The sequence below is a fragment of the Psittacula echo genome (genome assembly GCF_963264785.1).
Source record: "Psittacula echo genome assembly, chromosome: 1".
NCBI lineage: Eukaryota > Metazoa > Chordata > Aves > Psittaciformes > Psittacidae > Psittacula > Psittacula echo.
Window position 1 is genome coordinate 86153285 of NC_137735.1, and position 27238 is coordinate 86180522.

Here is a 27238-nt window from a genome sequence, read left to right on the forward strand (position 1 = left end):
TGATTGTCTCCCTGCGTAAATTTGGCACCATCAGAATCCTTTATTTCTTGTGTGTATTTTCTCAGCCGTGACATTCCCCCTTCACTAAAAGGGCGGGCAGTTTGCTTAAACTGCAACATTGTACCATACCAGGTACCTGTGGGGGGATTGAGGCTCAGTGGCAGAGCTTTCTGTGTTTAGGTTAGCATTTTGAAAGCTGTTCATGTCTGTGTGACTTGTTGCCATCTGTTGATTCATCCATGGGTAATTCTTAGGAGTGTTTAATTTTTAGCATGCTTCCTGAGCAATGAATGTGCATGTAGCACTTGGCTCACCTTTACCCACTCATTGTAGAGCTATACAGTGGCAGGATGGTGGAGATGCAGCAGCTCCTTGGTTAGGTCTGTAGCATATTAGCTGAACTCAATTAGAAAAGAGCTGAATTTTTTTTTCCACCGATTTTCTAGACTGCTTTTTGGTTTGATGACTTTGGTTTCTGAGATTTATACATGGGTATTGCACAGCAGAGCTAAGTCCATTTGGCTGAGTGTATGTGATAAAAACTTAGTGTTGTTACTTGGGAGTTTTTGTTTGCTTGTTTTGTGAGATCTGCTCCTTTAAATAAGGTTCTGTATTAGTTCACTTTGAGTTATTTGAAGCTGCATTTTGTCTGTTGTCTTTGCATTGGGCTTAGTTGGCGTATAAAAACGGAGCTGCATTTGCACACTGCAGAAATAATTTCTGGGTGAAACAGGCTGAAAAAATGGGGGCTGTTCAGCCTGGAGAAGCGAAGCTGCATGGAGACCTCAGAGCAGCCTTCCAGTATCTCAAGGGGGCCTGCGAGGAAGGCGTTACACAGGGGAAGTTCAGGTTAGGTATAAGGAAGAAGTTCTTTACTGTGAGGGTGGTGAGGTGCTGGATCAGGTTGCCCAAAGAGGTGGTAAATGCTTCATCCCTGGCAGTGGTCAAGGCCAGGTTGGACAGGGCCTTGGGCAACATGGTCTAGTGTGAGGCATCCCTGTCCATGGCAGGGGATTGGAACTAGATGATCCTAAGGTCAGCCCAAACCAGTCTGTGATTCTGTGGTTTATTAGTTTAGTCATCTTGTCTTCAACTTTGTTAGTGTTATGAGGAGAGGAGAATAGTATTCCCTTGTTTTTGTAAATTGCTGGTACATGAAATGCATATTTTTGTATTTTCTGGTTAAATTAGCAAGGAAGCTACTATGTCTTCTGAGTGCGAGTACGACAGCACCTTTTATGTCAAAAGTGCAACTTGCTGCTGTACGTTTTTACTGCTTCTGGTTTTGGGAATGACCTCGGACACAAATTGGGCTTTGATCTCTAAATCAGATATCAGAGGCTTTGGGATTGATGAAACCTGCGTTTTTCTAAAATGTATACTTTAATATGCCTTTGCAGCCTGGGGCAGGTTAAGCATGGTTCCCAGTCTGACAGCACTAGGAGCAGCTTGGTCGTGAGTGTCTTCAACAGGGAGCTGGGGTTTCCTTTTCTTAGTTACTAATGCTTTATAAAGAAGGCTTGAGAGGACTTGTTTAATAACTGAGAAAATCTGTTTCTATAATGCATAAAAAAGATCTGAAGGTTATTCAAATGAAACAGAAAACTTGTCTCTTTGCAACTGATACACAAGCCTCTATTTCTTGTCCGAAGTTGTTTCCTTAACCTTCAGCTGAAGAACTGTGAAGTTATTAACCTCTTTACTATATTTTAAAGGACATTCACATTAAATATAAAGACTTAAAGCAGTGTAAGTAAGAAAGTTCTTAATGTGGTTCTCTCTATGATTGATATGTGTATGAAGTCTGTAGGAAAAAGAGTGCAATATGTAGGTTTGGGATTTCCTCTTTCCTCCCCCCTTCCCCCCCCTTCCTGTTGTGGAAATGTGTGAAAAGTCATCCTTTTGGGCTCTTGGTACAATGTTAAAAAGAAAATCATTGTATACCCCTTTTCTCCCTTCCTTTTTAGGTCATGTTTAACTAAACCACCCATGAAGCACAGCAAAATGGTAATACTGCTGCTCTTGGAAAGGTCTCTTCATAGGAATTGTACTGCACAGTTCCTGTTGCTATTCTACTAGCTTGGCAGGTTGCTATCTGGAATGAGGGCATAATATGTAATAAACTTGAATAATTTCATGCTGCTTGCTTGGCTTCCCTATAATTTGAGATAAGGATATATTTAAGAGTTTATAGCTTATGCATATCTTGCCTTTTGATGTAGGGTATGCCAGATCGCAGTTTGGGTGGGGTGGCTTTTTAATTAAAATATGTATTTATTTTTTTCATACCCTGTTCAATTATTTTTTATACTTAGGAATGGTATTAGACTAATGTTTTTGGAACCTGCGTTCTGACAACTTTCAAAGATCTCGAGGTGGTTTTGGCAGCACTGCCTTCTCAGGCTTCAGTATGTACCGTAACTGCCTGGGTGAGAATTCATGTTACCTAATCCTGCAGTTGGCCTCTGAGACAGAAAAGATTATGTAGAAGCTTCTGAAGAGCCAACTAGCATGCTGATTTGTTGGTAGAGACTGGACTGAGACCAACCAACTCTTCCCTTTCAAGTAACTAAACTGCTGTCCAATAACAAGAGGGTTTTTTTGTTTTTTCTTGATTATCTTGGGCAAGATCTGTCTCTCAAAAAAAAAATCTGATCTTGCTTTTGCACTTGTAAAATAAAAAATAGTCTTAAGTATTTTTAACTAACTCTAATAATAATGATATGCTATGTAGATTATGATTTTTCTTTGTAGAAAGCTGTTTAGTACTCCTGATAGAGGACACACACAATGTCAGCAGAGGTTTGTACTTCTCTAAAATCATGCAGAAGAGGCTGCTGTTTTCTGGTAATGGGATCCTAATGTGAGATTCTGTTTCTATCAAGCTTATTTAACGGTCCCCTTCCTTAGAGTCCTTGACTAGACTTAAGTCTTGACTGACTGGAGGAGATGAAGGTTCTGTCTTCTGGCCATGTACTGCTGGTGCATCTGTGTCACTACTCTTTGATTTCTTCAGCTGAGCCTTCCCGCTGCTGCGTACATCTAAGTTACGTATTGGTTTGGGACACTTGGAAAAGCAAATTATTTCCTTCACTATGTATGTATGCAGGTTTCATTTAATTGCGGGAGGGGAGCGGGGAAAGGAAGCCACACCAGAAGACTCAAAAGTTGAGGCTGATGCGTAATCAAATGTGCATCCTCTTAAGCCCTGTGGAGGATCAGATCAGTCCAGGGTGTTCTAGAGTCTGTGATACGCTGCCCATTTGCCTTTAAAGACAAAAAATATGAAAATTAAATTTTACTCACTCTTGAACTTGTGCTGCATTTGTGAACAACACCACAAACAGTCAAACTTCTGTTTTGACCTGGATACAACAAAACATTCATGTTGCAGTAAACCTCCTGTTTTTTCCTGCCTTTTGTCTAGTGATTCCTCAAGAACAGAGTTAAGAAATTGTAGAAGAAAGCACAAGCATCCTCTTGACTCGATCTGGTGACAGTGAACATGCCTGTATTTCTCCCAGTGCTTTTTGTGTTTCTTTTTACTCGTGGTTGTAACTGGTGATAATATTGGAAGAGTGAAGAAAGTGTTCCCAGTTTCTTTGTCTAAGAGCCCTGCCTTGAGTCCCTTTTGGATTTGATCTGTTCTCCATTTGAGAAGCCTGCTATTTCTTGGCTGTGTTGCAATGCAACAAATAAAGAAAAGCTGGGAAAATCACCTCCATGAGCGTACAGCATGTCTGTGTTCATACCAATAACTACGTATGGAATTGTGGTGTATTCTGTGCTGGGATATGATGATTTATTTTGGAGTATTTTACTAGTAGGAACTCGGTCATGTAATTCCTAGTAAATTGCAAGTCATAAACAGAACTCTCTGATGAGTTCTGATAAGAGCCTTAGTACTTAGCTAGAAATTGTATGGGGAGCTGCTAGGCTAGAAGCTTTAACACAGTTTATTGGGAGTATTGTTCATATCCCTTTTCCTGTAGAAGTCATGTGCTGTAAACTCTGCCTTTGTAATAGCTTTGAACTGAACTAGATACTTGGTATTAGCATAGCAGACTATAGATGGCTTGTGTCCGTATGCAACATTGCTAATGACTAGGAAAACATACCTAAAACTTATGAGCCGAAAGAAAAATATGTGCTGTCACATCGGCCAGAACTTAAACGAATAAACCATTGTATACCATAGTGAAATGTTGTCAGTCAGCTTCCAATTCAATACCTGCCGTCTGCTGTTACCTTTCGTCAAGTACCTGGGTACACCTGAATTTCCATGAGATTGCATTTGTGCAACAGTGTTACCTATAAGTAGTCCTGGAATAGTGGCATCACTGTATGTATGTTTGGTTGATTGTGTTTTGGTTTTTTAATTTATGTAAATGGTTATCTCATAAATGTAGTGAATGCTGTACAATCAGCATTATAGTGTCTGCTGGAAATAACAATATAGCAGAGAGGAAACAGCCTAGGAGGTTACTGGAGTGTGTGGCAGGTAACTTCCTGGCACAGCTGGTGAGTGACACAACTAGGCAAGGTGCCCGCTGGACCTGTTGTTCCTCAACAGAGAAGGACTTGTAGGTGATGTGGTGGTTGGAGCCTGTCTTGAGCACAGCAATCACAAAATGACAGAGAAGTAAGGAGGGGGGTCAGCAGAACTGCCACCTTGGGCTTCTGGAGGGCAGACTTTGGCCTGTATAGGAACCTGGATGACAGAGTCCCTTGGGAAGCAATCCTGAAGGGAAAAGGAGTCCAGGAAGGCTGGACCTTCTTCAAGAAGGAAATCTTTAAGGTGCAGGAGCAGGGCATCTCCATGTGCCGACAGCTGGGCTGGTGGGGAAGAAAACAGTCTGACTGAACAGAACTCTGGCTGGAACTCGGGGAGGGTGAGGACGGAGTTTATGACCTTTGGAAGAAGGGGCAGGCAACTCAGGAGGACTGCAAGGGTGTTGTGAGGTTATGCAGAGAGAAAATTAGAAGGACCAAAGCCCCACTAGAACTTCCTCTGGCTAATGCTGTAAAAGACAATCAAAAATGTTTCTATGAATGCATTAGCAGCAAGAGGGTGGCTAAAGAGCATCTCCATCCTTTATTCGGTGTGGGAGAAAACATAGTGACAAAGAATGAGGCACTTAATGCCTCCTTTGCCTCAGTTTTTAATAGTAAGACCAGTTGTCCCCTGGGTACCCAGACCCCTGAGCTGGAAGATGGGGATGGGGAGCAGAAAGAAGTCCCCATAATCCAAGGGGAAATGGTCAGTGACCTGCTACACCACTTAGATACACACAAGCCTATGGAGCGGATCATCTTGAGTGCCATCACGTGGCACATATGGCACAACCAGGCTGTCAGGTCCAGTCAGCATGGGTTTATGAAAGTCAGGTCCTGCTTGACCAACCTGATCTCCTTCTATGACAAAGTGATCAATGGGCCAAGGCCAGTTGTGTGAGATTCGGCAAGGTCAAGTGCTGGGTCCTGCACTTGAGTCACAACAACCCCATGCAATGCTCCAAGTTGGAAAGCTGCTTATGGAAAAGGACGTGGGGGCACGGATTGACGGAGCTGAACATGAGGAGCTTGTGCCTAGGCAGCCAAGAAGGACAACAGCATCCTGGCCTGTATCCGCCCTAGTGTGACCAGCAAGGCCAGGGCAGTGATCATCCGCCTGTACTGGGCACTGGTGAGACCACACCTCAAACACTGTGCTCAGTTCTGGGCCCCTTACTACAAGAGAGACATTGAGGTGCTGGAGCAGATCTAGTGAAGCTGGTGAAGGGTCTGGAGCACAAGTCTGATGAGGAACTGCTGAGGGCACTGGGGGTGTTTAGTCTGGAGAAGGGAAAGCTCAGGGAGGACCTTATCGCTCTCTACAGCTACCTGAAAGGAGGTTATAGTGAGGTGAATGTTGGTCTCTTCTCCCAAGTAACAAATGATAGGATGAGAGGAAATTGCCTCAAGTTGTGCTGGGGAGGTTTAGATTGGATATTAGGAAACATTTTCTCATTGGAAGGGTTGACATGTAGATGTGGTGCTTAAGGTAGCGTTTGGACTTGATCTTATAGGTCTTTTCCAGTCTAAATGATTCAGTAATTCTGTGTTACCATGTCTTTCATTTCTCATCTTGCCTTGGGGGGGTGGGGTAAGCAAAGTCAGCAGTGTTCTGTCATTTGGTGTACATTTTGGTTTGCCGCTAAAGTTTCCCCTCTCTCTCTTCATGCATGTGGAAGTGGAGAGGTTTCCCTTCTCCCCCTTCTCCAGTATGTTTGCATGAAATGTGGTCATCAGATTTTCTGGTCATCTTGATCCTGACCATATCTTGTGGGTATTGCTACATGGTCTTTTGGATAGGTCTGGAAAAGTAGCATAGACACTTAGCAGGCAGTGAGTGAAATGAGTTGGGCAGAATTGCTACAGAAGGAGGTAGCAGATTGTCTTTGTATAGCTGGGCATTGCTGAGTGAGTGGCAGATTCTCTTCTGTAATGCAGGAGAGTGGAAGTAGCAGAGGCATAATTGAGAACCGCTCCAAAGTGACAGCTATTTATTTTGCATGAAAAAAACCCTGAACTGTGCTATCCATGTTCCCCTTCTCTCCAAATCACTGCATTGTAATGGAGAAACATTCTTTCTTTGCCTTTCTTAGTCTTACATTTCCTGTGAGGGTGCATAAAGAGAACTTCACTGAGAGCTGTGGTTGTGGATTGGCTTTGGTGATGACCCAGGGGCTTCCTCTGCAGTGTGGTGTTTTGCATCTGTGCACTTCTGACTTGAGCGGCATCACGTTTACTGCAGTTGAGGAGCAGTGTTGTGATTCTTGCCTTCTGGTCTTAACTCCTTTTTGCTCTGGGGTATTTTTCTACATTTGGTATCTTATGCCTTTTCTGCATTTGGTATCTTCTCATATTCCTGTTATCAGAGACAAAACGGTTTTTCTTTCTTGAAAACTACTCAGTTGAGTACGTGTTTTTTTTGAGTAATGGCAGCATCCTGCAATTTGGATATAGAAATTTGACTTGTCGTGTATTTGTTTCCTTGTAGTTTTGCCTTCCAGGGACATAGTTTGCTGTATGTTTGAAAGGTGGAATTTTGGAAAACCAAAGGAGTGTGGATATGTAACAGAGCTGCTGAAAGTGACAAGGGGGGGAGAGGTGGGTAACTGTATGTACACTCTACAGCCTACTAAAAAGCCTCTCAGAGTTGGTGGAAAAAAGATGATTTGAGTGAATCTCAGTCAGGCTCACTGGGAGAAAGTGCATCTCTTGTCTTAATGAGAACAGGGTCAAGAAGCTCCCAAACAGGGACAGGAGGAGGAATTAGGAAGTAAAGATTCTTGCTTCTGCACAGAGCTGTAGTGTTTATAAAGCTGTTGTTAGGGTGTTTGCTCATGAAAACTGTCCTAATTAGCTCCATATGAACATTGTTCTTCAGAAATAAGCTAAGAAGCAAGATCCTTTTGCCCAGTTGGTTGGCAAGAGTAAAATTTAAATCAGAAGCAAATCTCAAGGGAAAAGTCAATGACTTGTCTTTGTTGTCACCTTCCTAGCTGAAAGAAGGTAGCAAACCTTTCAGTGTTTCATAGAATGTTTGGATGTTTTAGAACAAGAGAGGAAACAGTATCTCGTCTTCTTGTAATAGAACTCTAGAAACACATTAGCATTATGGAATGATTATAATCCATCATGTATGGTTTATGTTAATTGTCCTTCTTTGTGTAGCTTCTTCTTGAGGGGAGGCAGGATGGAGAAAGAAACAGTAGAGTCTTCTGGATCTGTTTTTGGTTTTTATTTTCTCCCCAGTGGTATGCTCAGAGTGCAGCACCTTTGTTATCCTCCAATAATCTGTATTTATTGATGTGTTTGTCCTTTGATGCTGAATTCATCCCTCCTCTTTGTTTTCAACTGCTGGCTTTCTTCAGGATATATGCTCTAGAGACAAGGTGGAATATATGCAGCAGAAACTCTGTCCATCAGTTTTCCAAGTGTGTCTCCATCAACAGCCTCAAATGCTGCCTGACACTATCACTGTGGTGATGCTGAAATCTTTTGAGGGTGGAGAAAGCTTTAGACCCCAGTTGTGAGAACATCTGCAGTTGTAGCTTGTTCATTTTTGTGAACTCCTTAAGCTCTTTCAAGTTAATTTTGTGGCTCTGGTGTGGTCTGACTACTGTTGTAGTAGCCTTTGGCAGCAGAACTTAGGAGAGTGGAGTTAAAGTAACAGGATACAGTATCTTGTTTGGTGGTTACAGTGGCCTGAGTTTATACCATATAGTTTCAGATGTTTAACTGAGGTGTATTAGAAGTTTCATCACCTTATATGCATAAATTTGACATGGAAAGAGACCTTCTGGAAGGCTTGATTGACTCCATGGGGGGAGCTGGTGAGAGTCAAACAATTCAAGTGTTTTAGTCCAAGGCTTAGTAATACAGGAATTTAGAAAAAAAAACCAACCCAAAACCGAACTTAAGTTTTTAACTGTTTGCTCCAACACTGCAGTATGCTGCCTCCTCTCTGTCATCTGTCTGTTGGTTATGCCACTACAACAGTGGAGATGCATAATGAGATGGTTGAAGGAACCAATCCAATCCGAAAAACCCAAAGAAAACCTGTAGTGCTGGGGTGGGAATGAGAGTCTTAGGGATGGGGAGGTAGGAGGGGGGAGGAACTCCTTAAAATAGTGCTGCTGGAGAAGTAGTCTTTTTGTTGAATCACTTACGTGAGGTTTTATATAATGGAGTTATTTTGTATTAATCTGAACTGTTCTTCTGTCTCCCTGGATCTGTGGCTGTAGCCTCTCCCTGCTAATCTGTTTTAGGAGAGAACACTTCAGTTGTAGGAGTGGGTCTGTTCCAGCTTTTGGCTTTAGCATGAGGCAGGTGCTGTGGAATCCAGAGGGTGAAGGAATTTTAAGGAAGTTTAACCACTTCTTTTTTATGTTAGAGAAAAACCTTATTTTCCCCTATTATTCTGTTGGTAAACAAGATATGGCCTTGACTGTATTTTTTTCTCAAGTCTTCCACAGCAAGAGTATTTGCAGACCTTCCATACCCAAATTGCTCGTAAATGTGTGTCACTTTAGGGAAATGAAGTGCTAAGTTGATAGGAAGAATGATAACCTTGGCTGGTGAAACTTGGAAGTGGTATAGCTAGATTTCTTGTGTTATTTTAGAATCATAGAATAGTTAGGGTCAGAAAGGACCTTAAGATCCAACCCCCCTGCCATGGGCAGGGACACCTCACACTAAACCGTGTCACCCAAGGCTCTGTCCAGTCCAGCCTTTAACTGCTAGGGATGGAGCATTCACAGTTTCCTTGGGCAACCCATTCCAGTGCCTCACCACCCTCATAGTAAAGAACGTCTCCCTTATATCCAAGCTAAACTTCCCCTGTTTAAGTTTGAACCCGTTACCCCTTGTCCTGTCACTACAGTCCCTAATGAAGAGTCCATCCCCAGCATCCTTGTAGGCCCCCTTCAGATACTGGAAGGCTGCTATGAGGTCTCCACACAGCCTTCTCTTCTCCAGGCTGAACAGCCCCAACTTTCTCAGCCTATCTTCATACAGGAGGTGCTCCAGTCCCCTGATCATCCTCATGGCCCTCCTCTGGACTTGTTCCAACAGTTCCATGTCCTTTTTATGTTGAGGACACCAGAACTGCACACAATACTCCAAGTGAGGTCTCACAAGAGCAGAGGGGCAGGATCACCTCCTTTGACCTGCTGGTCACGCTCCTCTTGATGCAGCCCAGGATACGGTTGGCTTTCTGGGCTGCAAGCACACACTGCAGCCGGCTCATGTTCATTTTCTCATTGACCAACACCCCCAAGTCCTTCTCTGCAGGGCTGCTCTGAATCTCTTCTCTGCCCAACCTGTAGCTGTGCCTGGGATTGCTCCGACCCAGGTGTAGGACCTTGCACTTGGCATGGTTCAACTTCATAAGGTTGGCATCAGCCCACCTCACAAGCGTGTCATGGTCCCTCTGGATGGCATCCCTTCCCTCCGGTGTATCAACCGAACCACACAGCTTGGTGTCATCAGCAAACTTGCTGAGGGCGCACTCAATCCCACTGTCCATGTCACCGACAAAGATGTTGAACAAGACCGGTCCCAACACCGATCCCTGAGGGACACCACTCGTTACCGGTCTCCAGCCAGACATCGAGCCATTGACCACAACTCTTTGTGTGTGGCCATCCAGCCAGTTCTTTATCCACCGAGTGGTCCACCCATCCAATTGATGTCTCTCCAATTTAGAGACAAGGATGTCCTGTGGGACAGTGTCGAACGCTTTGCACAAGTCCAGGTAGATGACGTCAGCTGCTCTGCCCCCGTCCATCAGTTTCGTAGCCCCATCATAGAAGGCCACCAAATTGGTCAGGCAGGATTTCCCTGGGTCTTCAAGGCATAAAAGCTCTGAAAGAAGTTTGGAGGACATAAATTTGATGCGGCTTTTCTGCAATTAGATGGCAGTTCTTCAGTTTGTTTAAGTAGATCAAGGTTATATTTCTACCTGACTTTAATTTTATAGCATATCATGTAACTAGGTGGTATTATCCTCAACAATGATTTTATCCTGATCAATGAATTTAATTCTTATATACAGTGCCTAACCTATATCGTAATAATACTTGCATGTAACTGATAGAGTTTTTGCCTTGAGGAGTTCCCAGGAGACTTAGTTACAGGCTCATTGCACCAGGCATTGTACAATAGAATACAAAGACTTAATTGTATAGACTGCATTGAATAGAAAAGAAAGACATGTATTATAGGTAATATTTAATATGACCTAAGTATTCATCTTAGCAAGTTTCCATAATTTGAAAAGATTTTTAAGATTTTAAAGGCAGGGGCTACTTCTTAGTATGAACAAATCATAGAAGTTAATTAAAAAAACCAACCTCTAACACACTATTTTTGTTTACTGCTGGATGCCTCTGACTATTTTTGGTACTGCATTAATGTCTGCTATGTAAATGGGAGCTTGGACATAACCCTTGGTCCTTGGCTAGAACACGGATTCTTGGATAGAACCTGGCAGCCCTGCTCACTCTTTTCTGCTTTCCTCTTGCAATTAATAATTGACTTCTCACTGTCATCAGTTTTGTAACTGAAAGATGGTGAGAATTGTGATGCCTTTGCTGAACCTCCTATCCCGTATGTCTGAGGAGGTGATGAGCAGACCAGCAATTGTCCTTGAAATGGTTGGTCCGATATTGCTGTACTGCCAAAGCAGACACGATGTTTGACTGTTTGGGGACAGTGGAGATAGGGACACAGGTCAATTCTTAGTAAGAGGCATATAGTGAGTTGCCAGACTTTTCAGAAAACTAGTGAATTGGATTAGGATGTACAGTGAGCTGATCTGCAGCTTGGAGAAAAGAAACCGAGAGCTGAGGTACAGCATTATTTTCATTTTGATGGTGGGAAGGGTTGTTTGACTGTTGTATAAAGATAAAGAGCCTTTTAAATACGAACTTCTGCTTTCAAGTGCACTCCGGTAGCCATGCCACTTAAGCAGTTCCTGCTGTGTCCGTTTTGCTGGTACAGATGTTTGTGTAACGATACAGTGAATGGATCTGTCAGTTCAGAAATGGCTTTTCTCCCTTGCAGAATTACTTCTCAACCATATTGGTTCCCTGAGCTGGATTGCTGCATGATTGCCTGTGTTAGCACCATGCAGGAGGCTGGACCTCTTCAGCTAGTGCATAGAGGACTGACCCTATATGTGAAACCAAAATTATTGGTTTAATCTTTAACCTGAAATGGAATCTGATTTGCATAGGTTCTTATTAAAAGAGTGGTATTAGAAATGTAGATAGAGAACTTTCAGCAATCAGTTGGTGGATTTCGGAAAGCTATTTAAGTGCATCTGTAATGTTTATTGAGACAGAGACCAATGACATAGTAATAACCTGAACCATTCCATGATTCTGTGAAAATGAGATCTATAAAATCACATAAAATTCTGCTGAACTTTGATCATGAGTTACATGTCTAGAGCTGCATGTTTTAATACCAGCTTATAAGAAAATTTTGTTCCTGTCACTTATTTCTTCATGTTTAAGAATAGTAATTTAACAGTACACTTCACTCAAAGTGCAGAGCTAAACTGGAGTTAGTATTTGAGTTCTATAGTGAGTAAGGAACGCAGATGCAGAAAATCTGCTTGGGTATTTTTAATTTGGTATCGTCCACATTTATTTATTTATTTATTTGTCAATTCTGGGAGTGGAGGAAGAAATGGGCAGTCAAATAATAGCCACAGGCAAAATGCTGATTATTTTTTGTTGTCGCTTGTTTATATGATGCCTTTTATTGTAGCAGTATATAATACTACGAGTATATCTGCTCACGTCTCCCCTGTGAGATAGGAAGATGGAATGACTCAGGCTTAGTAAAATTTTCTGTGGCCACTTAGGGAAATATATGAAATAAGAAGTGAATGTAGATGTTATCTAGCACAATAATCCTCAGAACATTCCTCTCTCTCAAGTGACAAAGCGCACTGTGTTCTTTCTGCCATCCTTATCTATCCTTTGCCCATTCTGTGAGAACCAGTTCCTTAATTGTTTGGATTTAAGCTCATACAGACTGACTTTCTAAAAGGCTGTACAGATGTTTTAATGGAAAAGGCATAGTGTCTCTGTGAGATGATGGAAATGGGTTACAACCACTTGGCCAAACTTTTAACTCATTTGAGGAATTTTTTGATGAAGATTTTCATTGGGCAGGACAAAATTTAGGGGTTTTGTCAAGATCAGCATTAGCAGTGACATGTTGATAATATATATTATTATTAGACACTTAAGCATGTGTAATAACTACATATATAGGTGCTTTAAGTTCGTCTAGTTCCAACACCCTGCCATGGGCTGGGACACTTCACACTAGACGATGTTGCCCAGGGCCTGTGCAGCTGGCCTGGAAACACTGCTGTGGATGGAGCATTCACAGCTTGCTTAGGCAGCCCATTCCAGTGCTTCACCACCCCCACAGTAAAGAACTTCTTCCTTATATCTAATCTAAACTTCCCCTGCCTAAGTTTAAACCCACTACCCCTTGTCCTACCACTACAGTCCCTGAGGAAGAGTCCCTCTCTGGCATCCAAATAACTCTATACCTGCAAAAATGAGGGTTAGAAACTTGGCCTTGGTGATGGAAATGACACTCAGTAGATGGAAATGTCTTTTCCTATATTTCAGGCTTAATTCAGACACTGGAGATTGTTTACTCACAAATTATGCCACTGAGTTGCTCATACTCAAGTTCTGGCTTGATGGGGTTTGGTTGTGGGTGTGCTCTGCTACTTTAAGAAGATACAGTGAGGAAGGACAAAAATGATAAATTTTGCATCTTGTATGGGTTATGACTAGAAATGGCTATGGAGATGTATGTGTATCTTTGTTATTTGCACAGCATTTAGCAAAGAAGTATTTTAATCAGAAGCTTAGGCGCTCTAGAGAAACTCCACTTGTTCATGTACTTTTTTTTTTTATGCTGTGGCAAATGCTATCTTACTGTTTGTCACCTGCCTGTAACTACATTTTCTTTCCTGATAAGCATGCTAGTAAGTGAGAGGTCTTTGACAGATCACCGAAAATATATTACATTTGACTGCTGCCTGAGAATTCTCTGCACAGATGGGTCACAGTAGTCAACCCAAATCTAAAGAAAATTTAGCGAAGCAGAAAGACCTCACTTATGTCCTAGAGAATTAAGTGATGCTGGTTTCATTTGCTCCTTTGCAGGCTTATCATTAAGAATTAAGCATATCCCCACAGTATTTTTGGGTTTTAGCTCGCTTGTTTTGAGCTGTCTGTCTGTAATGATGCACTACTATGCAGGCATCAGTGTTACGTGGGAAGATCTGGGCAGCTGTCCTGTATTTGTCCAATCCTTGGTAATTGGGACCAAAAAAGCTTTCAAGATTTATGTGGATTAAAAAAACCTAGCACAGTATGTTGCAGAAGATCATTTCACACAGTAGTCTTGGTGTGGGAGTACTGATGAACGCTGTTAAGCAGCAATGGTTGGGGGCAGTCTCATATACATGCAGGAACCGTTGAAAGATGCTTACATGCTGTTGACTACCATTTGATAATCTTGCTCACAGTAGGATCACAATGCAGTAGCTCCATATTTTGAGGAACTCCTATGTTAACGTAAGTTCTACAAGGCTGTTTTGGACAATTAAGAAAAAAATCTGCATTGTAAATGTGCTTAAAAATAAGTTCACATGGAGAAGGCAGGTTTAAAGACCATCTGAAATAACTTTAGATGTTTCACAAATAAGTCCAAGTGAGATAGGGATAAGAAGACCTAATGGTTCTCTCTAGTCGTGACTTCTGTGCAGTGATTTCATAAGCGAGGATGTTTCTTTATCAGCCACACAAGCTTGTAACATGCTCCCTTTGTTCCTACCGGGTTGAAGGCAAATTTTGAGTACTGAGCTACTGGGGAGGAAACAAATGTGTAGGAGCAGAGTGAAGCTGCTGAGGGTAGTGAATGTACTCTGTAATCTCTAGGTGGATATGCTTAGATGGCTCTAGAGCTGCAGACTATAAATACTTGAGGAGAATCACAAAGCCTTAATGAGAGCTACATGCACATGTAGTGACAGTGTAGGTGTGACACTGGAGTAGTGAAAGCGGTGTCAGAATCTTACCTTCCCTTTGAATAAATGAGGAAGGCTTTGGTTGGTTTTTGTTGTGTGAGTTGGAAGGTACTGTAGATGTGTGTAATTTGTGGATGTTGATGGAGCACTTGGAAGTGGGACTTGTCCTCTTCTGCTGGGGGTAGGATTATAGATATATGCCACCATTATGGAGTTCTACATGATTGTGTTGTAGTCTCTAGTCACCAGCTGGTATATCGTTCTCTAGAGTTCCTGCATGTGGAGGAGAATGTACAAGCTGAAAATGTTTTCTTTAAAGACTTCCAGGAAGAATTTAATCAAATAGATATATTATTTCCTGTGAATCGAGAGAGACTTCGAAGGTCTCATCTATCTGAATATATTTTATTAACAGGGCTTGCCTGTGGAATTAGTCTCAGTGGTTTTCTGAGAACATAGCACTTAGATCTAAGCAGTTTACAGGGCTGTTATTATTAACAAAGATCATTACTATAGTAATTGTAATAGTCCTATATTTATAGTACATTAATGACAGGAATGTGCTCTATGTCTTAAGTTATCAATGATGTAATGGAGTGAAACACCTCCTGTCTTTTCTTACTCCTGTTATTAATGAAATGCCCTTTTTTTTTTTTTTCTTTTGTTCGTTTATTTTATTGGTTGCTATTCTACTGTTGTGTTACTCAAGGTCCTTGTGAGATATTCAGAGCAAGTGTTGTTCTGTAGGAGACATGAACACAGAACACATTTGCTTAGGGCACCAGTGATTTAAGTTCTGTGGATGAAAATTTTTCATCTATTTGTCAAGATAAAATCCAAGATTAAAAAAACCCCGAAGAAACAAACCCCCAATAAACTGAAGGATAAAAACATGTTTTGAGTTAGTGTATGTGTCTTCTGGACTCAGTAAATATTTTGCGATTGCATGAGATTATGGAGGATAGAAATTCGTGCCTCAGGTTACCCTGGATTTGGAGAAAGATTGAGGTTCTTAATGACTTCCTTGCCTCGGTCTTCACTGGTAAAGGCTCTGACTGCACCACCCAAGTCTTGGAAGACCAATGCAGGGACTGTAAGACTAAAGACCCTAGGCCCACTGTAGGAGAGGATCTGGTTCAAGACCATCTTAAAAACCTAAACGTACACAAGTCCACGGGACCTGACGAAATCCATCTGCGGGTCCTGAAGGAGCTGGCGAATGAAGCTGCTAAGCCACTGGCCTTCATATTTGAAAAATCATGGCAGTCAGGTGAAGTTCCCAATGACTGAAAAAAGGGAAATATAACCCCCATTTTCAAGAAGGGGAAAATGGATGACCCAGGGAATTACAGACCAGTCAGTCTCACCTCTGTGCCTGGCAAACTCTTGGAGCAGATTCTCCTGGAAGGTATGCTAAGGCACATGAAAAACAACAAGGTGCTTGGTGACAGCCAGCATGGCTTCACTAAGGGGAAATCCTGCCTGACCAATTTGGTGGCCTTCTATGATGGGGCTACGAAACTGATGGACAGGGGCAGAGCAGCTGACATCATCTACCTGGACTTGTGCAAAGCGTTCGACACTGTCCCACAGGACATCCTTGTCTCTGAATTGGAGAGACATCGATTTGATGGGTGGACCACTCGGTGGATAAAGAACTGGCTGGATGGTGGCACTCAAAGAGTTGTGGTCAATGGCTCGATGTCTGGCTGGAGACCGGTAACGAGTGGTGTCCCTCAGGGATCGGTGTTGGGACCGGTCTTGTTCAACATCTTTGTCGGTGACATGGACAGTGGGATTGAGTGCGCCCTCAGCAAGTTTGCCGATGACACCAAGCTGTGTGGTTTGGCTGATACACCGGAGGGAAGGGATGCCATCCAGAGGGACCATGACACACTTGTGAGGTGTGCTGATGCCAACCTTATGAAGTTTAACCATGCCAAGTGCAAGGTCCTACACCTGGGTCGGAGCAATCCCAGGCACAGCTACAGGTTGGGCAGAGAAGAGATTCAGAGCAGCCCTGCAGAGAAGGACTTGGGGGTGTTGGTCAATGAGAAAATGAACATGAGCCGGCTGCAGTGTGCACTCGCAGCCCAGAAAGCCAACCGTATCCTGGGCTGCATCAAAAGGAGCGTGACCAGCAGGTCGAAGGAGGTGATCCTGCCCCTCTGCTCTTGTGAGACCTCACTTGGAGTATTGTGTGCAGTTCTGGTGTCCTCAACATAAAGAGGACATGGAACTGTTGGAGCAAGTCCAGAGGAGGGCCATGAGGATGATCAGGGGACTGGAGCACCTCCTGTATGAAGACAGGCTGAGAAAGTTGGGGCTGTTCAGCCTGGAGAAGAGAAGGCTGCGTGGAGACCTCATAGCAGCCTTCCAGTATCTGAAGGGGGCCTACAAAGATGCTGGGGATGGACTCTTCATCAGGGACTGTAGTGACAGGACAAGGGGTAACGGGTTAAAACTTAAACAGGGGAAGTTTAGCTTGGATATAAGAAAGAAGTTCTTTACTATGGTGAGGCGCTGGAATGGGTTGCCCAGGGAGGTTATGAGTGCTTCATCCTTGGCAGTGTTCAAGGCCAGGTTGGATGAGGCCTTGGGTGGCATGGTTTAGTGTGAGGTGTCCCTGCCCATGGCAGGGGTGTCAGAACTAGATGATCTTAAGGTCCTTTCCGACCCTAACTATTCTATGATTCTATGATTTACTGGATCTGTGTTTCTAAAGGTATTTTCCAACACCTGCTGCTGTTTCTGTTCCATTATGAGATTAAAATAGTGAGGAAGTCTTAAGGATGTTTTCTACTGTTGTTAAAGTATGTTAGCAGTTTTCAACCCTTTGTTAGTATTATAGAAGAATGAATATCATCAGTGACAAAAGTTTTTGTATGATGTAGTGCAGGAGAGACTTCCTGAGGCCTCGTTCAGACTATGCAAAGCAAGCTTTAGTAAAGTCATTTAAATATGAGGCTGAGATTCTGGGAGAGACTGAGGCTTTGATGAGGGTGGAAATGTTGCTTTCATGAGAAGAGGATGCAGAGCACTGACTGCCAGGGTGTGCACATTGTCTCCGTAGCACGTGAATGTTGCTGACTGCAAACTCCCAAACTGCTTATCTAGAGAAGCTGCTTTCTAACATCTGCCAGTTACAGTAAGTGTTCTCCTACTCTTATTTTGGTTACTCCCTTTTATTTCAGTGTATGTTTTCTTCCCTGCTTTTATTATTTGGTCCTATTTTTCATCTTAACATTAAGTCATACAAAAAGGGAGAAAAAACCTTGCATTAGGTATCCCAGTTTTGAGGGCAGAAGCTTCAGACTGATGAAACATCAAAGGGAACAATTGGCAGAAAGGAGGGGTTTCTCCATAAGAAGCCCAAACTGGATTGGCATTCATAGAAGTGTTACTTATGTGGTATATGTAGTCTTTAAAATGCTGTAACAGTGGAATTTCAGCAGAACAGCAGACCTCTCTTACAGTATGGTACTTAAAAGAGTATAAAATAATAACAGCAGTAAAGTTGGCTTTCAGGAAGGGAAAAGACAGAATTGGAATTACTAACAATTTGAAAGTTATCTTCTGATTCTAGTAGATGTTTCAGTAATATTCTTGTGGACATCAAGCTGCATGAACCAAGGCTGCAACACAAAGATGCCATTGAGTTAGCAGAGAGGGATTGTGGAGACATGGGGTTTTTTTGCGTGTGTGTTCTGTAGCACATGATTGTAGAAACCCAGCTATAACCAGGGTGCCTTTCTGAATGACTCTAAAGGCAGAGTTAGAGCTTTCTGTATCTAACTTACGTATTCATTAAAATATATGTTGAGAGCCAGATGGGAAAGGAGCATGATGCCAGACATCACCTGCATCTTGTCATTTGTGTGCCTGTTTTCTTGGGGCTCTTTGATCTACCTGAACAAAACTTTTTAGGTGCAAAACTAGGCTTTAATTCTAAGTGAGTTCAGTTGAATGTGGTAAGCAAAAACATGGCTAAATAAGAAAACGTAATTCAAGTCTTCCAGGAAGTCTCCAATCTGAGGAGTCAGTGTTCTGTTTCCTGGAAAAGTATGAGCATTGTCTTAACCTCTGTTTAAAGGAAGGACTCTCTCCAGGTGGCTTTATCCAGTTTGTTTTCAGGAAGAGAAAACCATAAGGTGTTTCAGAAATTTAATGTTTTTCTCATCTGTTTATTGGTTTTTATTTATTTAAATAATAATAATGACAGGGTATATGCATCTACTTGTTCATTAGCATACTTAATGTGTATAGTGATGTGTCAGGCTTTTACAAAGGGGCTAGCCAGGATCCCCAAACAATTTTGCAGCTATAAGGCTAGTCCTTGAAGGAAGAGTTATGATTCCACATACTGAAAAATAAATTGAAGTACATAAAGAGCCTTCCTGAAGTGCATTTGCTTAAGAGTTGATTATGTAAATGTAGATGGTTATACATGGTATTCCAGAGTATGTATTTTGTCTGACAAATGTTTTCAGTTACGTGTCATTCAGGCTAATATAAAAGTCCCAAGAGATGGAAGTTGTAGACCCTTCTGCTCGAAGAAGAGTGGACTTGTTCTGACTTTCCATGGGGGCAGGTACCATGTGTTGTCTTGCCATGTTCCTTTTCACCAAAGAGTTCCGCGGGCAGTCAGGAACAGAGCATGGAACAGGTGTCTTTGGGCATGCTAGTGCCAGTTCTTTCATAGGCTCCCATAAATCCTTTAATTTTAGTATCTTGGTTTGAGCTTTGATCAGTTGTATCTTGTTTTCTAAAAGAGATCTTTCCCAAAATGAACTATGGGCCTTGGATTATAATTCCTGCAGTAGATTCAAGTGTGGCAGGGTTCTTGTTGCATCTTTAAATGTGGTAGCAAATGCTTGATTGCTGTTACCAGTATTAGCCATGAAAAATAGCTGTAGGGTGAGGATTGTTCTTCATTGCTTTGTAAAAATATTGTTGGAAGTTTGTTTCTTCAGGGGCACATAAACAGGCACAGTTAGTAAACGCCTGCAGGGAATTAGTAATGCTGAAAATGTGTTCCAACTGGTAGTAGGCTAGTGACTTCTGTTCTTGAAAGCCTCTTACTTGCACTACCTAGAAGGGTGGAAAGCTGCAAGGAGAGGTGATACACATTGATGTAGGAAACAAATGCTTGATTTTAATAGCCATTAAGACAATGAAATTGAGCAGTGGTGTCGGTGTGACTGGGAGATGTGGATGCTATACCTTTTTTTTTCTCTTTTTCTCCCCATGTAGGTCTTTGCAGTTGTTTGTTGGCTGCTGAACAGCATGCAGTCCTTTCGGGAGCAAAATAGTTATCACGGAAACCAGCAGAGCTACCCGCAGGAAGTGCACAGTTCATCCCGACTGCAGCAGTTCAGCCCCCGGCAGCAGGCCCAGATGTTCCAGAGCTTTGGAGGAGGTGCCGGCAGTGGACGTCGTGGAGCAACAGGAGCCTCTACAGCAATGCCTGGTGAAAGCTCTGGCCATCAGAGTTATCAAGGTTTCAGAAAAGAAACAGGAGAGTTTTACTATATGTCTGCCAATAAAGATCCAGGAGTGTCAGGAGGGCAGCAGCCACCTCAGCGCAGGCCTTCTGGACCAGTACAGAGCTATGGCCCCCCTCAAGGGAGTAGCTTTGGGAGTCAATATGGAAGTGAGGGACATGTGGGCCAGTTTCAGACACAGCACTCAACCCTTGGGGGTGTATCCCACTATCAACAGGATTATACTGGTCCTTTTTCTCCAGGGAGCTCCCAGTATCAGCAGCAGGCTTCTAGCCAGCAGCAAGTGCAGCAGCTGAGACAGCAGATCTATCAGTCTCATCAGCCTTTACCCCAGGCTTCCAGCCAGTCTGCTTCTAGCACCTCACACCTGCAGCCCATGCAGCGTCCGTCCACCCTGCCTTCCTCTGCTTCTGGATACCAGTTACGAGTGGGTCAGTTCAGCCAACACTATCAGCCACCTTCGTCGTCGTCCTCCTCCTCATTCCCATCCCCGCAGCGTTTTGGCCAGTCAGGACAGAATTATGACGGAAGCTACAGCGTGAATTCTGGCTCGCAGTATGAAGGCCATGCTGTGGGTTCCAATGCACAGGCATATGGGACCCAGTCAAACTACAGCTTTCAGACTCAACCAATGAAAAGCTTTGAGCAGTCAAAGCTGCCCCAAAGTGGGCAGCAGGGGCAGCAGCAACAGCATCCACCTCAGCATGTAATGCAGTATTCAAATACTGCCACCAAGCTCTCTCTTCAAAGTCAGGTGGGACAGTACAGCCAGACCGAAGTTCCTGTAAGGTCACCAATGCAATTCCACCAAAACTTCAGTCCAATCTCTAATCCATCTCCTGCTGCATCTGTGGTTCAATCTCCAAGCTGCAGCTCTACCCCTTCTCCACTCATGCCAGGTGGAGATAATCTCCAGTGTGGGCAAGGCAACATGTCCATAGGTTCTAGAAACCGAATCCTGCAGATGATGCCTCAGCTGAGTCCTACACCATCCATGATGCCAAGCCCCAATGCTCATGGAGGAGGATTCAAGGGGTTTGGGATGGAAGGACTGCAGGAAAAAAGGCTCACAGATCCAGGACTGAGCAGCCTGAGTGCTCTAAGTTCTCAAGTGGCCAATCTGCCCAACACTGTCCAGCACATGTTGCTTTCAGATGCCTTGGCACCTCAGAAGAAAAGTTCCAAAAGGTCATCCTCTTCAAAGAAGGCTGACAGCTGCACCAACTCAGAAGGCTCCTCCCAGGCAGAGGAGCAGCTCAAGTCTCCCCTAGCAGAGTCCCTTGATGGTGGCTGTTCCAGTAGTTCAGAGGATCATGGGGAAAGGGTGAGACAGCTGAGTGGCCAGAGCACCAGCTCAGACACCACTTACAAAGGGGGTAACTTAGAGAGATCCAACTCCTCACCAGCACAGGGCTCTCAGAATGAGCCGTCAAAACTCAGCAGCAGCCCTGCAGCTAGGGAAGATGTGGCCTCCCCTGGCACGAAGGAAGCTGTGGTGGCTGTAGAAAATGCCCCTAAAGTGAATGAAAAGGCAGTTGGGGTGATTGTCTCCCGGGAAGCCATGACAGGAAGAGTAGAAAAGTCAGGTGGACTAGATAAACCTGCACAGGATGATGCTTCCACAGCCACTCAGGCACCAGCTAGTGCTAGTGGAGCAAAAGAAGCTGGGCAGGCAGGGACGCAGCCAGAAACTCAAGGAGGAAGCAAAGGGAGCAAAAGTGGAGATAACACTAACCATAATGGAGAGGGGAACAGCCAGCCTGGTCATGCAGTTGTTGGGCCAAATTTTCCTGCAAGAACAGAACCTTCCAAATCTCCTGGCAGTTTAAGGTACAGTTACAAGGATAACGTAGGATCAGGTATACAGAGAAATATCGGTGGCTTTCCACAGTATCCTTCTAGTCAAGAAAAACTGGATTTTCCAGGGCACAGTGAGCGCAAAGGCCGGAATGAGAAGTTTCCCAGCCTCCTGCAGGAGGTCTTACAGGGGTACCACCACCACCATCCAGACAGAAGGTATTCCAGGAACGCACAAGAGCATTCTGGGATGGCTGGGAGTTTGGAGGGAGCCATGAGGCCTAATATCTTAATCAGTCAAACCAATGAATTGACCAATAGAGGCCTCTTAAACAAAAGCACGGGGTCTCTCCTGGAAAGCCCTCACTGGGGTCCCTGGGATAGGAAGTCTGGCAGTGCAGCTTCTGATATGAAACAGATAAATCTAGCCGATTACCCTATTGGTAGAAAGTTTGATGTGGAGTCTCAGTCGTCTGCCCATGAAGGGGGGACACTCTCGGAGAGGAGGTCAGTGATCTGTGACATATCTCCATTAAGGCAGCTTGTCAGAGATCCTGGCCCTCACCCAATGGGGCACATGGGTCCTGAGGGCAGAAGTGGAAGGAGCGAACGTCTTGCCCCTGGCTTGAGCCAGTCAGTAATACTCCCTGGTGGTTTAGTATCCATGGAAACCAAGATGAAGGCTCACAGTGGGCAAATAAAGGAAGAAGATTTTGAACAGTCAAAGAGCTCTGCTAGTCTCAATAGTAAAAAAACGGGAGACCATTGTCATCCTGCTGGCATCAAGCATGAATCTTTCCGAGGCAACGCTAGCCCTGGAGCTGCAGTTTCCGATGCTGCTCCAGACTACATTCCCCAGCAGGACAGCAGATCAATGCAGATGAGACGAGGACCTGGCAGAACTGGAAGCAGCAGGGGCAAATCACCTTCTCAGTTTCAGGATCTTGCTGATAAGCTGAAAATGTCACCAGGCAGAAGCAGAGGTCCAGGGACAGATCTGCATCACATGAACCCACATATGACGCTGTCTGAAAGAGTCAACAGGGCTTCCTTGCATTCTGCTTACCCTCAGAATTCAGAAGCCCCATCTTTGGCTTCAGCATATCACACAAATGCTAGGCCTCATGCTTTCAGTGACCCTAACCAGAGTTTAAATTCCCAGTACCATTACAAGAGACAGATGTACCAGCAACAGCAAGAAGAGTACAAAGATTGGGCAAGCAGCACTGCTCAGGGTGTGATTGCTGCAGCTCAGCACAGGCAGGAAGGAGCAAGGAAAAGCCCAAGACAGCAGCAGTTTCTGGAAAGAGTGAGGAGTCCTGTAAAAAATGACAAGGACGGAATGATGTACTTTCAGGGTAGCTCTTACCATGACACTGGAAGCCAGGAAGCTGGCCGTTGTGTTATGGGGAGTGACAGTACTCAGAGCAAATGTACCGAACTGAAACATGGCAGCCAGAAGTTGCAGCATCATGAATCTGGTTGGGACCTCTCTCGGCAAACTTCTCCTGCCAAAAGCAGTGGCCCTCTTGGACCCAATCAAAAAAGATACTGCCCTCAAGAAAGCGATGGGCATCGACGAGACGAATCTACAGATTTGCCCAAGCCAGGCAATGCCATGCTTAGGCTTCCTGGCCAGGAAGACCAGTCTCCTCAAAATCCATTAATTATGAGGAGGAGAGTCCGTTCTTTCATCTCGCCTATCCCTACCAAAAGACAGCCACATGACATGAAGCACGGTGGCAGTGAAGATAAAGGGCGTCTGATGACTTCAGCAAAAGAAGGAGCTGATAAAACATACAACTCCTACGCCCATTCATCTCAAAGCCAAGATGTTGGCAAGTCGGTTGCAAAGGGAGATTCCTTCAAGAATCTGCCGAGTCCTGATAGCAGGAATTGCCCTGCTGTTTCCCTCACAAGCCCGGCTAAGACCAAAATATTGCCTCCGAGAAAGGGGCGAGGATTAAAACTGGAAGCTATTGTTCAAAAAATTACATCTCCTAATATTAGGAGAAGCGTTTCTACCAACAGTGCTGAAACTGGTGCAGATACTGTCACTCTTGATGACATCCTGTCCCTTAAGAGTGGACCTGAAGGAGGAAATATGACTGGACATGGACCAGAGGCTGAAAAGAGAAAAGGAGACGTGTCAGATCAAGTGGGGCCAGCCAGCCAGGACACAACTGGTGAAATAACTCTTCCAAGATCCTCAGAAGAGTGGCAAAGCAGTGAGGATGATAAAAACAAGAAAAAGGTCCCTGAAACTGCCAGTGTTGGTAAAGAAGGAGCAGGACCCAATGCAGCAGCACCATCTTCTCAGAAGTCGTTTGGTCAGGGAAGGTCGGAGGGATCTGTAAGCGGAGCTGGAACTCTGACCTTTCCTGACTCAAAACCGATCTCCCCTTCCAGTGTGTTTACTTCTGAACCAAATCCAAAGTCTGAGGAAAAAGATGGAGATGTGACAAACATTTCGCCCAAGCCAGATGGTTTCCCTCCAAAGGGGTATTTTCCCTCTGGAAAGAAAAAGGGGAGGCCAATTGGGAGCGTAAACAAGCAGAAGAAGCAACAGCAACAACAACAGCAGCAACAGCAGCAACTGCCCCCACCGCCGCCACCCCCACCGGTACCTTCGCAGTCTTCAGAAGGGGAAGTTGTTGGTGAGCCAAAGCCGAAGAGGCAAAGGAGGGAGAGGAGAAAACCTGCAGCACAGCCACGGAAGCGGAAGCCTAGACGGGCTGCTCCGATTGTGGAGCCTCAAGAACCAGAGATCAAGCTTAAATATGCTACCCAGCCTGTAGATAAAGCTGACTCCAAGAATAAGTTCTTTTTCCCTTATATTCACGTGGTAAACAAGTGTGACTTAGGCGCTGTGTGCACAATCATTAATGCAGAGGAAGAAGAGCAGAACAAACTGGTGAGAGGTCGGAAAGGACAGCGGTCTTCAACACCACCTCCTAGCAATGTGGAGAGCAAGGTGCTGCCCACCTCAACTTTTGTGCTGCAAGGCCCTGTGGTAACAGAGTCTTCTGTCTTAGGGCCTCTGGTTTGCTGCCTGTGTGGCAAATGGGCCAACTATCGTAACATGGGTGACCTCTTTGGCCCTTTCTACCCCCAGGATTATGCGGCCACCTTGCCCAAGAACCCACCTCCAAAGAGGGCCACAGAAATGCAGAGCAAGGTCAAGGTACGGCACAAAAGTGCTGCTAATGGCTCCAAGACGGATACGGAAGAGGAAGAGGAACAGCAACAACAGAAAGAACAAAGAAGCCTAGCTGCTCATCCCCGCTTTAAGAGGCGGCACCGCTCTGAGGACTGTAGCGGAGCCTCTCGGTCACTTTCAAGGGGATCTGCTTGTAAAAAGGCAACCACTGATGGTGGCAGTGGTGGTGAAAAGACTCCTTTGGACTCAAAACCGTCTATGCCCACTTCAGAAGGTGGCACTGAGCTGGAGTTACATATTCCTGTACTACCTCTTGACAGCAATGAATTTTGGGTCCATGAGGGTTGTATTCTCTGGGCCAATGGAATCTACCTGGTCTGTGGCAGGCTCTATGGGCTGCAGGAAGCTGTGGAAATGGCAAAAGAGATGGTGAGTACCTAACCTTGCTATATGTAATGATTTTTTTCCATTTGCAATAGGTATACCATTTTTTTTCTTGTTTTTCTCTCGTCTTAAACAATCATCTTTCATCTTAAGTATATCTCTAGTGATGTCCTTTTGATGACCTTGTTTAGATCTCTGCCACACCTGATCAGGTAGATTTTTCAGGCATCAAAAAGCTGGATTCTCCTTACTTACTAAATGTTCTGGATGTCTAAAGGCTTTCTGATGATTACAGTGATCTCCTTTCTCCCCCTCCTTCCCTCTGCCTTTCTTTATTCTATCCTGTTACATATTTAACATTCTTGAGGGCTCTTTCTGGAGTCATACAATGAAAAGACAAGTAGCAGCGGACACAAATTGCAACAAAGAAAATTCCTATTTGATATTAGGCAAAAACCTTCACAGTGAAGGTGGTCAGACATTGGATTGAAGGGACAGGGAACGACAGAAGGTGTGGAATTTTGGAGTTGCGTGAGTGTGACTGGGCAAGGCCATAACCAACCCACTTTACCTCTCAGGTTGGATCTAGCTTCAGAATTTACTCTGCTTTCAGCAGGGGTCCCTTCCAGCTTAAGTTGTTCTGTGATTGCAATGCATATTGCTCAACTGTAGAAGAATTTACAGCCCTTACAAGGTGGATAGAGTAGAATTGCACAGAGGTCTGCAAGCTTCAAGTGAAATGTGGGTAGGTTTAGTATTGATTAGTATGGATTATACCATAAATTATACTGATAACTGACTTCCTCAAAGCACATGTACAAAAGAGTGAGAAGAAATAGGTAAAATAAAAGCAGGGACCTGTTTGTGCTCGCTATTCTCGATTTTCTAAGACAGAAGCTTGCTGCTTTAAAAACCACAGTTAGGTGGCTTGCTTTGCCGTCATCAGTATGTTGCATCCCTTTATTTACAGTTACCTTTTGCTTCATGCTGTCGTCAGTCAGACCATGGAAGAGGAGGTACTAGACTACTTTTTCCTGTTGCCTTCAGATTCTTCCATTCTCTAAACAGTGTTGGGATCCATTTTCTATCTTCTCTTCCCTCTGTATTGTTACATACAGTGTGCTTGTTTCCTCCCTGTGAGCTTTTTCCCTTCAGGTTTGATTCCTGGCTTGTTCTGAATTTTCACTTACTGTTCTTTGACAGTAATTACATGCTTCTTTGCCCTAACTTGATTTGGCCTGCATTCTTGTTTCTAGCCTCTCATTAAACAAAGTCAGTTAATTTCATTTGGTTTTCATCGAGCCATGCCTGTGTGCTTGTTCTGATGCAACTGTTGAATTTCATATCTTTAATAATTGCAAGGTTTCTTTCAGGATTTCCACCACCATTTGGATTCTACTTGCTATGTGGCTGTGCTTTCATATGTCTTGTAGGTCACCAGTATTTTGAATTTGGATCTCTCCAGCCTGATACTTCCTTTTTCCTCTTTTTTTTAAGGCATATCTTTTATGATTCTTGTTTTTCTCTAACAGCAAATGCCAAGTTCTTGAGCTGTCCTCCAGCAATCTATTTTGTGTTCCTGCACCTTCAAGGGGTGTAAACCCAGCAGAAACATGCTATGTTGATAGGCTGTAATCAAACTTGTCAAATAGCAGCCAGTTATCCATAACATTTTTTATAAGGTTTGCGTGTTGTTTGGCATGTAGCTCTTTCTCTGCGTGGGATCTTCATGACTTTCTGACTGAATACACTTTGGCCTACCCTTTATCACATTCT

The 27238-nt window shown here is 43.8% G+C and overlaps 1 protein-coding gene across 4 annotated transcripts in view; it reads left to right on the forward strand.

The window, feature by feature from the left end:
* The first annotated feature begins 1905 nt into the window (after positions 1 to 1905).
* TCF20 (transcription factor 20) overlaps positions 1906 to 27238 on the forward strand; it is a 61979-nt gene continuing 36646 nt past the window's right edge. For all 4 annotated transcript variants that reach the window (XM_080613373.1, XM_080613375.1, XM_080613376.1 and 1 more), the window contains exons 1-2: positions 1906 to 2007; positions 19871 to 25507. In XM_080613373.1, coding sequence (XP_080469499.1) covers positions 1990 to 2007; positions 19871 to 25507 — 5655 coding nt within the window. In that variant the 5' untranslated portion in view covers positions 1906 to 1989. The remainder of the gene's footprint in view (positions 2008 to 19870; positions 25508 to 27238) is intronic.